The sequence below is a fragment of the Hyposmocoma kahamanoa genome, unplaced genomic scaffold, assembly GCF_003589595.1.
Source record: "Hyposmocoma kahamanoa isolate Upper Pololo Valley unplaced genomic scaffold, ASM358959v1 96246, whole genome shotgun sequence".
NCBI classification, from domain to species: Eukaryota; Metazoa; Arthropoda; class Insecta; order Lepidoptera; family Cosmopterigidae; genus Hyposmocoma; species Hyposmocoma kahamanoa.
Genome location: NW_020655158.1, coordinates 7,674 through 19,300, shown reverse-complemented (window position 1 = coordinate 19,300; position 11,627 = coordinate 7,674). Strand labels below are relative to the sequence as shown.

The window sequence follows — 11,627 nt, the reverse complement described above, 5'->3', positions numbered from 1 at the left end:
TTAGATTCTTATATATGTACTTTTACTTAATTTGTTAGGCACAGTCGTCTGCAGATAAAACGGACCCCTGCTTTTAGTTTATTTGAAAGGCGGGCGGGGGGTCCATTTTATCAACAGGCGACTGTACTTATAAATACTTTTGTAACATGTTTTAAGATAATGTAAGTAGTAGTTTTATTTCTGATTCCTTGTTATGAAGAATGGAAGCGCATTGCACATGGATTTCGAACAAAATGGAATTTCCCAGGATGTGTGGGAGCGATTGATGGAAAACATATAAATATTTTTGCTCCTGATGACTCTTCAGATTACTACAACTACTAAGGTGCTCACAGCGTTATACTCCTGGCATTAGTTGACCATGATTATTGTTACTCATATGTGGATATTGGAACCAATGGAAGGGCTTCGGATGGAGGAGTGTTCCATCAATCTAGCTTGGGAAAGGCTTTGGAAAGAAATACTCTTAACCCTTAATAGGGCATGGCTAAAATGTGGATGTTTGCAAAAGTTTCAAAGCTAGTATGTAATTAGTGGTACATACAGATCTTAGATTTCATATCAGCATTTTTTTATGTGTTTTCAGTTTTTCAGGAAACCACGTGGGAAAATAATTCCTGTTGGTCGATTACATTGTAACCTTTGGTGATTCCTGGGAAATATATTTCATACAAAACGTAACACTTAAGGAACTGTTAGTCAGACTTAAACTCAGAGGATGAGTAGACAGAGATCATTGAAGTAAATAAAAATACTAAATTGAAAGATAATATCTATTTTATTTTACTTGTGAAACATTTCGAAACAAGGGGCAGCACATAAAGATACCTTGCAAACTTTACACATATATTTGCTGCGTTGTTCTTTTTCACGTGTACTACACAGTCTGCATCTTCGAAATTTGGTCAATTCAAGCATGTGGGATCCTACGTCCGATTTTCGAATCTCTTCCGGTACTGAAATGATACCTCCTTTTTTGTTTTTGAACACGGGCGCGAGGATTTTTCTTCACGAAAAATTGTTGATAAGTCCTCTGCCCAATCGCAACCGGAATTCTTTATGCGAGTTTCTCCTTTCAGAATGTGATGTCATATAAACAATATAAGAATTGATGACGGCTGCCTCCAACAAGAACCAAAAAAGTCTGTGCCAATTCTTTCGCGACTTTCGTCCTAGCGGGTATGATGCTCTATAGTGATCGAAATGATCAACACCACCCATAAATTTTGTATATTTTTTAATCGAAAGTGGACAATATATTTTTTTCTTGCTACCATCTTTCTGTTTCCTCAATCAATTCAACAGCTCGAGGATCAAACGCAGTAGTTCCAAGAAAAACATCCTTAGTATCTTTCTATTTCAATACTCCTATAGGTGTATTTACTGGTACAGAAACTCACCCGTTCTCAAAACCGTTTCTTTTTTTTCTTCGCGGGTAAAATTTTTTCCTCTTATCAAATCTGGTGAGCCCTTACGGTTTGATCTTAATGTTGCAACACAGTAAATACCTCTTTCATGTAAAAGTTCCATCAATGGGAGACCGGTGAAAAAATTATCAAAAGCCACTAATATATGGCTTGGCAAAGATTCACACAAATCCATTATGACTCTGGCCCCTAAATTCTCTTCAGTTCCAGTATCAACTTTACCAGTATAAAATTGAAATTCATATAAATACCCTGTATGAGAATCTGCTCTTGCCCAACACTTATACCCACGTTTTATAGGTTTTTTTAGGCATATACTGCTTCATGTGACTACGACATTAGAACCTGATCATGCTTTCATCTATTGAATTAAATTCTGACACTTGAACATTGTCTTGAAAAACTTTGTTTAGGATTGAAATGGCAGGTCTAATTTTACCCAATTTATCGTAATGTGGTGAGTTTCGTGGAGCTTCTGTTGAAATATTTGATATATGGAGATTTTGTGTAAATTTTTTTAAATCTTTTTAAGGGCATTACTTTGCAAATAACAGGATTTCTGAAAAACTCATCAGATGACCAATAATTATTTATATCTGCTAATGGATTTATGCTCATTAGTATAATCACTCCAAAGTATTCTTTTATTTCTTCTTTTGTAACATCTGTCCAAGCTTTTGAATGTGTGTCTCTTGCATAAATATTTGTATTTTCAATAATAATATTCAGTAACTCATCAGGAAAAAAGTCAAGTAAATAATCAAGTGGTTGACTTCTGTTAGTGTAACGTTTTTTTACAAGCATTTTCTTCTCGAAAATAGGCCAAGTAATATTATAAGTTGCAAAAGAACAATTTCTTGATTTATTTTGTAATTGAATGAATTTATCACTAGAGAAAGAAGATGTTGGTTCTGCATTAGAGCTTCCATCAGGCTCTGCCAATACTGATACTGGGGAAGAATGGTCTGCTTGGACATCAGCTAGAGCAACAAGTGAGGTTGTTTCAGCACGATTTTGATCATGTAGCATAGAAACTTTCGAATTCACATGAGAAGGGCCTGCATGGACTTCAGCGATTGCATCTTGTGAAGTTGAAGCTACTTGAGGAAAAATTGGCTGAGAAACTTGCTGAACTGGTGAATTCAAAAGAGTTTCATCTTGGATAAGAGACAAACCTGATTCTCCCTCCAATAAAGAATGTAATTCTTCGACAGAAATACATTGAATTACATCCAAACGCTTGTCTAAATCGATATTGTAACTACTGGTGGTAAAAGAGTCAACTGCTTCATCATCAAGGTCTTCTTCCGATGAACAAAAAAGCTGTGCTGTGTGCAGCTGGTTTTCAATTTCCGAATCGCGAAGTGGTTTCTGAAACGTAAAACAGTGCTTATGAGACAAATAGAAATCTTCCATGCTTCCTAGGGAAACAGTTTTCCCACATAGATTATTACATTAGAAACCCAAACGGGCAACAAGCAAATATTTCCCACACACTTTGAATCAATGAAACCAAGTAATTTTATGTTATTTTGAAAAATAAAACACATAAACAAATGAATAAACATTACATCTATGGAAAATAACCAAAAATAATTAGATTTTTTTTCGACATAATAAGTATTTCAATAACAAAACTGCACGAAAATCTTAGACTATGGAAACTAAAGGACATGTTACGTTGACATATATAAATCAGACGTTATATGTATATGATGCATTTCGTCGTCGAAAACATAAACATATTATTGTCTTTGTTTAACTATTACGTGCCGTCTTAAGCCAAAAGAGATAGCATTACATTGGTCTGTGTCAAACACGGGAATCGAAAATTCGTAACGTCATTTTAAATGCCAACCGTGGCCATTTCAAGTACATGAGGTACATGATACCGTTGTCAAAGGGAAGTACATCAAATGTCAAAACAAATGTTTTTCCAAATGTATTATTGAATTATTCACATGTATTATAATTAAATTGGACAAAAATATTGACAGTGAGAATAATTAGGTATTAATAAAAATGCGACGCTGCAGCATTAAAGGATGCGGCTTTAGAAAAACTGCAAATCAATCGAATGTTACATTGCACAGGCATGTGTTATTTTTTTGTCTATAAATCACACAATAGCCCGAATATTTTATGTAATTAGACTTATTTAAGTAGTTTATTTATAAATCTTGCCAAATTTTGCTTTTGTTACTTTAGATTGCCTGTTTGTTTGTATATTTTGATGATTGTTGTTAACGATTATTTTGAGATAGTGTTGATCTTGTAAGCATACATATTATCGATATTCTGTTATTAAAACAATTCACTATGAGGTTTTTATTGTTTTATTATTATTATTTCAAGTTTTCTTACAAATGAGAAAAGGAAGAAAGAATGGTTGGAAATCATAGGACTGCCGAATATAAACGTTGGATCAAAGATCATCTTCATTTGTTCGCTTCATTTTGAAGAGTCAAATTTTAACAGAACTTTAAATGTAACTAGATTACATGACAATGCTATTCCATCATTAGGTTTATTGGTATTAGGTTTATTTATTTAGGTTTATTGGTTTACGTTATGTAAATATGTACTAAAATGTAGGTTAAAGGCGTACCTCTTAAAGTAATTTTTATATTTTATTTAGTAAGTACAATTAATACTACGTAATGTTAAATACAAGTAAAGTAGGTATAATTAAGCAAGAATGCGCATGTCGCCAACAAACTGCACAGCAGTTTGGTGACTTTTACTAAATAAGTTACCAGTTGTAATGTTGAAAATAAATTTTTTTTGAAGTTTCAAAATGTGTGTTGACATTTATAATAATATACCACTCGAGATTAAATTATCAGACTTGTGTTTGTTTAGGCATACTTTGGTTACAGTAAACTAAAGAAACAAAAATTCAAGCCATACATTTGCATGTCGATAATGACTTATCGATAGATTATGGTACAACACTAAAGAAATCCGCCATTTGTAACTTTCAAATTTTGGTAATATGCACGTTGATTCTGTACTTAGGGCAGCTCCTTTCTTTTATTTTTTTCCATCCTCTAAGACGAAAATGCATAAACCGTTGAATGATTATCGTGACAATGACATTGACATCTCTTTTTTGTTTTTTTTTCGTTCGGAAACACGATCACAGGCCTATAAACCATAGATAATATATTCAACTACGAAATGATAGTGACAGCTCATGGGAAATTATGTTCAATTGACCATTTAAAACGTGAAATTCAATGTGGGAATAATGTTCCTGTTGCCTTATTAAGGGTTTTACCAGAGAAATCAATCACTGTAGGAGACGCTGCTATTCCACTAAAAACTTATATTATGAAGCCCACTAACGTATAAAGAAAAATTATTCAACTATCGTTTGTCTAGAGCCAGACGAATAGTTGAAAATACCTTTGGGATTTTAGTTACAAGATTTCGGGTTTTTCTGAACAATATAGACATGACACCAGATAAAATTGACACGATTACATTGGCTGCTTGTTCTTTACACAATTGGCTTCGAAAAACGTCCGATATGTATATTACCCAACGATGTGTTGATTTTGAAGACACGCAACAATGTTTTGTTATATGTACAAGGATCATGGAGAGATCAATTGCGCATAGCTATGGAAAGTTTACCAGCAACTCGAAGTAATCACGCCTCTCGACAAGCGGTGGCAATAAGAAACGCTTATGCACAACTTTTCGAAACAACAGAGGCATTGCCATGGCAAGATCATAATATATGATTAACATATAACTTAATAGATAAGTATTAGTAATAAGGCCTATTCAAACCGCAGAGTTATCCGCTACCGCTAGCGGTAACGGAATCCCGATGGGTATGCGATTTTCGCTATGTTCAAACCATAGCGGAATTCGCTACCGCCCCCGGTAGCGGTTCGGTCGACCGACGACGGGCGCTGTAGTGTCCTCAAGGTGTAGTGTCGTTGTCAACATCTTGTTTACTGTACGTAGATAGGTTTTCAAATGGTTTGATAAATTGAAAAAGAAGAAGATGGTTAGCAGAGAAGAAGAAGCATTACTTTTATTGGCATTACTTGAGGACGAACGAAAGTAAGTAAAAATTCTATCCCGTTTTAAAAATTTCTTATTGCTATTGTTGGTTCGATGTTTTATTATATTCCAAAATGCTTTTATTTTATTATCGGCTGTTATTTTGTTACTTATATACTTACATTGCCTTTGCAGTTATACATACTTTCTTTTCCTCAGGTCACGAATTTGGATCCATGACATAAATAGAGAACGAGAAGTCGAAGGGCAATTTCACACACTTTATCCAAAGCTGCGACGGGATGAAAAACGATTTTATGATACATATAGAATGTATACAGAATCATTTGATGAAATATTAAATATGATCAAGTTCGACATAACAAAATCCTATACTGAATTTCGACGCCCAATTGGTCCTGAGGAACGATTAGCTATTACTTTAAGGTAAAACAAAATAAATAATTTTTTGCATACTTAAGTACAGGTATTTATTGTTTAATAATCAACAAAAACAAGAACTGACACTGGAGCGTTATAATTATATTCGTATAAGGGTGTCAATCTCGCTTTCATAATCAACATCTTGATCCTCGCAGATGCTCTCTGCCTGTTGAGAATGGATTTTCTTTTCTTGGCTTATATTGGATGTCCCTGGTATACTTTCTGATTGTGGTTGTGCGTCTATGTTATATTCTTGTTCTACTTGCCCATAGCTATTTATTAAAGGATCTTGTTCCACGTCGAAATTGTGGGGAGAAAAACTGTTATAATATGAGCGTGCTGATGAATTATATGTATGATCACTGGTAATTGAGCATGCTGATGTGCTGGGACGTGCCCCCGCCTCAAGTTCGTGGCGTGGAGGTTGAGGACTACGCAAACTTTTGCGTTCTTCCTGTTCTTCTAGTTCGCCTTCCATAATAATTTGCGCGATTTTCATTTTAATTAATATTCTTCGCCTTTCGGAAAAACTATCAATTGTTTTTGCATACCCAATCATTAAATGTTCTGTTGACGACATATTTGTATCTGATTGTCTTGAATTCAAATACTTAATAACTTTATCAACTCCGCGTTCATTGTCACAGCGGTTATTCCGTTTTCTATTAATGGTTGCGGGTTGAGGAGACGGTGTTGAGAATGAATGATTTGAAGTGGAATTTCTGGTTTCATCGATATTTCGCTCAGAATGTTGACTATCACTTTCAATGTCCGATGTGACGTTAGGTATGACATTAGTGTCGGTGGTAGCAAAGCCTATATGGTCTCTTAAGAAGTCCGTATTTGATGCCCATTGCCATTTATTGTACCGATCATATGTCTTAGCCGCACTTTGTCCTGTAGTAGTTTTTAAACTTTTTAAATATTTACTGTACGAATCTCTTAAGTTTTTCCATTTGGTTCTTGCACTGTCACCTGCAACAATGAAACAAAATAAAACTTTAAATTACAATAAAAATTTTAAAACCCCTGACACTGAAAAAAACGTGTAATTCGCTAATTTGTGGTGGTGGCCATCTTTGATTTGAATTTATCATAGTGTATATAATATTTATACCTACACTATGATAAATTCAAATCTAGCGGCCGTGTAAGAAGCTCTTTATTTTTCGAGTTGAATGTTAAAATTGTGTTATTTTTTACAGTTTCCTAGCGACGGGGGATTCATTTAAATCAATTGGAAACGACTACAGAGTCGGATATTCTACAGTAGGAGACATCGTAGGTGAAGTGTGTGAGGCCATTTGGAACAGATTACAACCAGTATATATGAAGAATCCCACTGAAGAAATGTGGACATTGACATCGGAAGAGTTTTACAACTTATGGCAATTCCCAAATTGTATTGGGAGCATTGATGGGAAGCACGTTACTGTTGTTTGTCCTCGTAATTCAGGTAGTAATTATTTTTGCTACTTAAAAAAATTTTCCATAGTACTTATGGCAATAGTGGGACCACAGTATAATTTTTTATGTATAGATGTTGGCGGGTACGGCAAGAATAGTGACGGTGGTATCTTTGAAAACTCCGTTATGGGAAGACAGTTCTGTAATGGAACAATGAACATACCACATAATAAACCTTTGCCAGGGTACAATGTCCATACTTCACATGTTTTAGTAGGAGATGAAGCGTTTGCTTTAAAAACATACCTGATGAAACCATTTAATCAGAGAGAAGCTCTGAGGGATATGCGCAAAGAAAGATATAATAAACGTTTATGTCGTGCTCGGCGCGTTGTGGAAAACGCGTTTGGTATAATGGCTCAAAAATGGAGGATATTTTTAAGACCGATTCCATTGCATGTGTCTAAATCTGTGAAGGTTGTAAAAGCATGTTGCGTACTACATAATTATTTGCGCTCTAAAACTTGTACTAGGCAATATTTGACACAGTTATATCATACTGAATCACAAGATAATCATTTTAATAGAAATGTCGCGCATAATGCAAACGCAGAGACGGGTCACAATGTACGCGAACAATTTGTGAACTACTTTAATACAGATTAAGTGAATTGTATTAGGTACATGTTATGTTAATATATTCAAATAAATAAATGTACTTAATTAAATTGTAAACTTACCATCCATGTTTAATTTTCCTCCGATTTCTTCCCATAACTTATATTTTAAAAATGTGTTTTTGAATTCGGGGTGTGTCATGTCATACAGAACTGGATGACACTTTACCATATCTATAAGTTTAACTGTTAATGTACTTTTAATTTGATCCCTCGGCATAGTAATAGGTAATAAGTAACACAAGTTATATAATATAGTAAGTACAGAAACACGCGTGCACGCAGCGTAGCGGCCTTCTCGATCGGAAACAATAGGATGAGTGGCAAGGGACGCGGGGTGCGTCCGCGCCAAAGCCAAACAAGTTGAATCAAAATGGCGGCCGTACCGCGGTAAGCACGGTAACGTACCGCGTACCGGTCTGGTATGCGGTTCCGCTTTCGCGACAGCTGCGGAAATGCCATATAAAATACCGCGCGGGATATCGCTTGGGTATTACCGCTACCCGCCGCGGTAGCGGATAACTCTGCGGTTTGAATAGGCCTTTAGGTATTAGGTACTTACCACCAAGTCGGATTCAACAGTTTCACGATAATCGTCCGTGTCTGTCATAAATGAATTCATTTCCGTAAACCATGACATTGGTGGTTTATAAACGTCTGCTGCACCAGCTCCGGACCGCTTCAAATTGTTGATTTTTCTTACTTCGGCATGATACACAGATCTTAGGTTTTTAATTTTAGTTTTAATTATTTTCATTGTTAAATTTCAATCATTCATGTCCTTTAATAAAGCCTCATAAGCATTATTACGAGCAATATTATTTTTGTATAAAGGAGAGTGTGTGTTCCACAGACATTCGTAACTTCTATAATGTGACACAAAAAGCAAAGTATTTTCTTCTCCCCAACGCGACATATTGCGGGTTTAATTTTAATTAATTACATCAATTAATTGCATAAAACAGTCGTCCGCCGCAGATCGAGACAAAATGGATAATAGCATGCTAATAAGCAAACATGTTCAGACGTGCTCGGAGCACGCCCCCCAACTACCCGCGCCTCAGGTAGCATGCTCGAAAATCAAACGTCGTCGTTCGATTTTTGAGCACGCTCTAAATAAGCATGCTCATTACATTACAGACGTGCTACTAATGAGCACTTGCTCAATAAAAGCATGCTTTCGTGCTAGTAATGAGCACGTCTGTCCGTACCTTAATGAGCATGTGTAACAGTACCATAAGAGTGGAAAAGAGCAAAACAGTTTCGCTCTTTTGTGTGGCAAAGAGCCACATTACATTTTGAACACTCGGTGCGTGAAAAGTAGTTGCACCCAGGTAGTTTGCACCTATTCCTTTTTTCACACCTTCTTTCATTGTGGTCGACACCATCTCTTCTTACATCACGTGCTTGGACAGATTTCATGGGGTCCCGCCGTTTCTTTGCTTCCAATTCCTTCTCCATGTTACTGGTAGATGGTCTACCTCGTTTTGTATCCGAACTTTTTTGTAGCTGCATAAAGTCACTGCTAGCTCCGATCTGAAATCCCCCAAACTGGAATTTTTTATTCTTATTTTTTCGTTATTTTTTTTGAAAAGTACCCATGAATTGATGACCGCCATTTCAATCATATGGTAACAAAGCCGTATGTACCACTTTCTACTTTTGATTTGAATTCTGTACCTTCCTAAGAAACTGTCCATTAGATCAACACCCCCCATATGGGCGTTATAGTTTTTCATTATTTTTGGGCAAGGTATGGTAATCTGCCTTCTCTGTTTTTTGTCGTATCCGTTGACGGTTTCAGTAGATTCGGCGCCTACATAAGTGGAGGCCAGCGTAACAAGTTTGTTGTCCTTCCAAGTTGTCACTGATATATCCAGGCCTTCATAATTTGCTACATGCTCCTCGTACGTTCCTCGAGCCACAATTTACTATTAAATTTACAATTTTTACCCAGACAGTTTCTTTGAATTGTCCCCAGAGCGTAATAAGTTCATAAAGTCTAAAATCATATACTTATTAGTGTAGTAAGTACTTGGTGGGTATTTGTGAATATTTACCAAAACTTGCTGAATATGATAGCATTGCTGACGCTGTTCTTCTTTATGGCTTCTGGCTATTACCACCTTTTCCTCTATATTTATCGTAATATAATTAACTATTTAGCCAAGTTTTCTATTTCTTACCATACCTATCAGTGCCCAAGGAAGCGCCTAGCGTCTAACTTGCAGACAAAACTCGCTCCACCCGGCTTGTTATAAGGGGGCAATACTAATAAAATAAATAATAAATACCTCTTTTTTCACTAAGTTATACAACTTAGGATTAATCCCTGGTTCAATTATCAATTGCGCAATCATTGCATTCAATCTTGCTTTTGATGGCAATGTAAAGATTTTACTTAAAAATCTGTAGCATTTTGGGCTTTTCTTTATTGTTGAAAGGGCTATAATTTTCTCTTCAGTGGTATAAAAGGTCTGGCGTTCTTTCTAGTACACAAACGACTTTAAAAATTTTTTTGCACATTGATTCATCTGTTGGGTCAATTTCTCAAAAGAAATCTCCTGGCAGTATTTTAAGACACTGTGCCTTTTATTTGATGGTATCTTTCTTAAATTCCTTGTATATTCTTTTGCACAGTGGTGTTATTTTACTAAATTCATTAGTCTGGAATACCATACTTTGTGAGGAGGCTTCGGCTTTTTTCCATCACGTTCGTTTCATAGCCTGGCAGATTATGTAACAAACATGGTTTAATAAGATTTGTATATTTATGAAGACAAGTTTTTTTGGAATAGGTAGTTACTGCTGCTTTGGCTATACACATAATCACACCCGGGCAGTCCATACATACATACTTGGCAAGCTAATTGGCAGTGTTTGACATGAAAATATTAAAGAAAAGACTCGACTACAGAAGTAAAATCGAGTTGGTTGGTCCGCACCACTATTATTCTGCGTTACCATGCAAGAAAATTTGACCAGTGTTGGTGTTTTCAAGAATATGTCAAACAAAAGGGTACCCATTCACGGTATTGATTTTATAGAGAAATCGTTCACCAACAAGTAATAAAAATGTGAATGGTTTTAATAATAGATTACACCAACACTAAAGAGTTTCAACTAATTTACTAAATATTTTTAAACTATAACGTCAAAGTGACATTTTGTACAAGAATGGTGAAAAAACCAAAGATAAATTTTGTTTTAGTTTTGTATTTACGAGATCTACAAAAAAAATGTGTTACAAGGGATTAGTTTTGATTGGACCCTCTTCTTCTTAGTTTGTAGGTCCTACTCCAGACTGGAAGAGCTAGGCCGACTTCTTTTGTTTTAATTCGTGGTCACTTATATGGTCACATTTTGGAAGCAGCGCGGGATATTTTGCTTCAAATGGCAAATCTGTGTTTGAAAGGCGATTGCTAACACGTAAAATATGTTGACGTCACAGAAAACTGACAGTTTCAAAAGTTTACGCGACGGAAAAAGATTATTTTTAATGCGAGCGATTGCTTCACTAAAGTAAACATCCTGTATGGCGGCTAATAAAGCGGTTTCAGCAATGCCGATACTTTTAATTATTTCAGTAGGGTTTTATTTCCGTATGAATAGTATCACATAAACGATTGTGCGGAGCAACTTATTCCAAGAAGAT

The 11,627-nt window shown here is 35.6% G+C and overlaps 1 protein-coding gene across 2 annotated transcripts; it reads left to right on the top strand.

Annotated features, from left to right (window-relative positions):
• The first annotated feature begins 5,216 nt into the window (after positions 1 to 5,216).
• LOC113238506 (putative nuclease HARBI1) lies at positions 5,217 to 8,104 on the top strand. Of its 2 annotated transcripts, XM_026475332.1 has the most exons (4): positions 5,217 to 5,504; positions 5,664 to 5,891; positions 7,094 to 7,342; positions 7,779 to 8,104. In XM_026475332.1, the coding sequence occupies exons 1-4, from the start codon at positions 5,446 to 5,448 to the stop codon at positions 7,837 to 7,839; spliced, it is 597 nt and encodes a 198-aa protein (XP_026331117.1). In that variant the 5' UTR covers positions 5,217 to 5,445; the 3' UTR covers positions 7,840 to 8,104. The 2 variants fall into 2 exon arrangements, with proteins under 2 accessions (XP_026331117.1, XP_026331116.1); XM_026475331.1 differs by having other exon boundaries at positions 7,094 to 8,104.
• The last annotated feature ends 3,523 nt before the right edge of the window (positions 8,105 to 11,627 follow it).

What these genes read in the sequence shown, in the direction of transcription:
- LOC113238506 (XM_026475331.1), top strand. Translation starts at nt 5,446, where the DNA reads ATGGTTAGCAGAGAAGAAGAAGCATTACTTTTATTGGCATTACTTGAG. An exon ending in TTACTTGAGGACGAACGAAA is followed by an intron (nt 5,505 to 5,663) that starts GTAAGTAAAAAT and finishes TCTTTTCCTCAG; the next exon opens with GTCACGAATTTGGATCCATG. An exon ending in CGATTAGCTATTACTTTAAG is followed by an intron (nt 5,892 to 7,093) that starts GTAAAACAAAAT and finishes TATTTTTTACAG; the next exon opens with TTTCCTAGCGACGGGGGATT.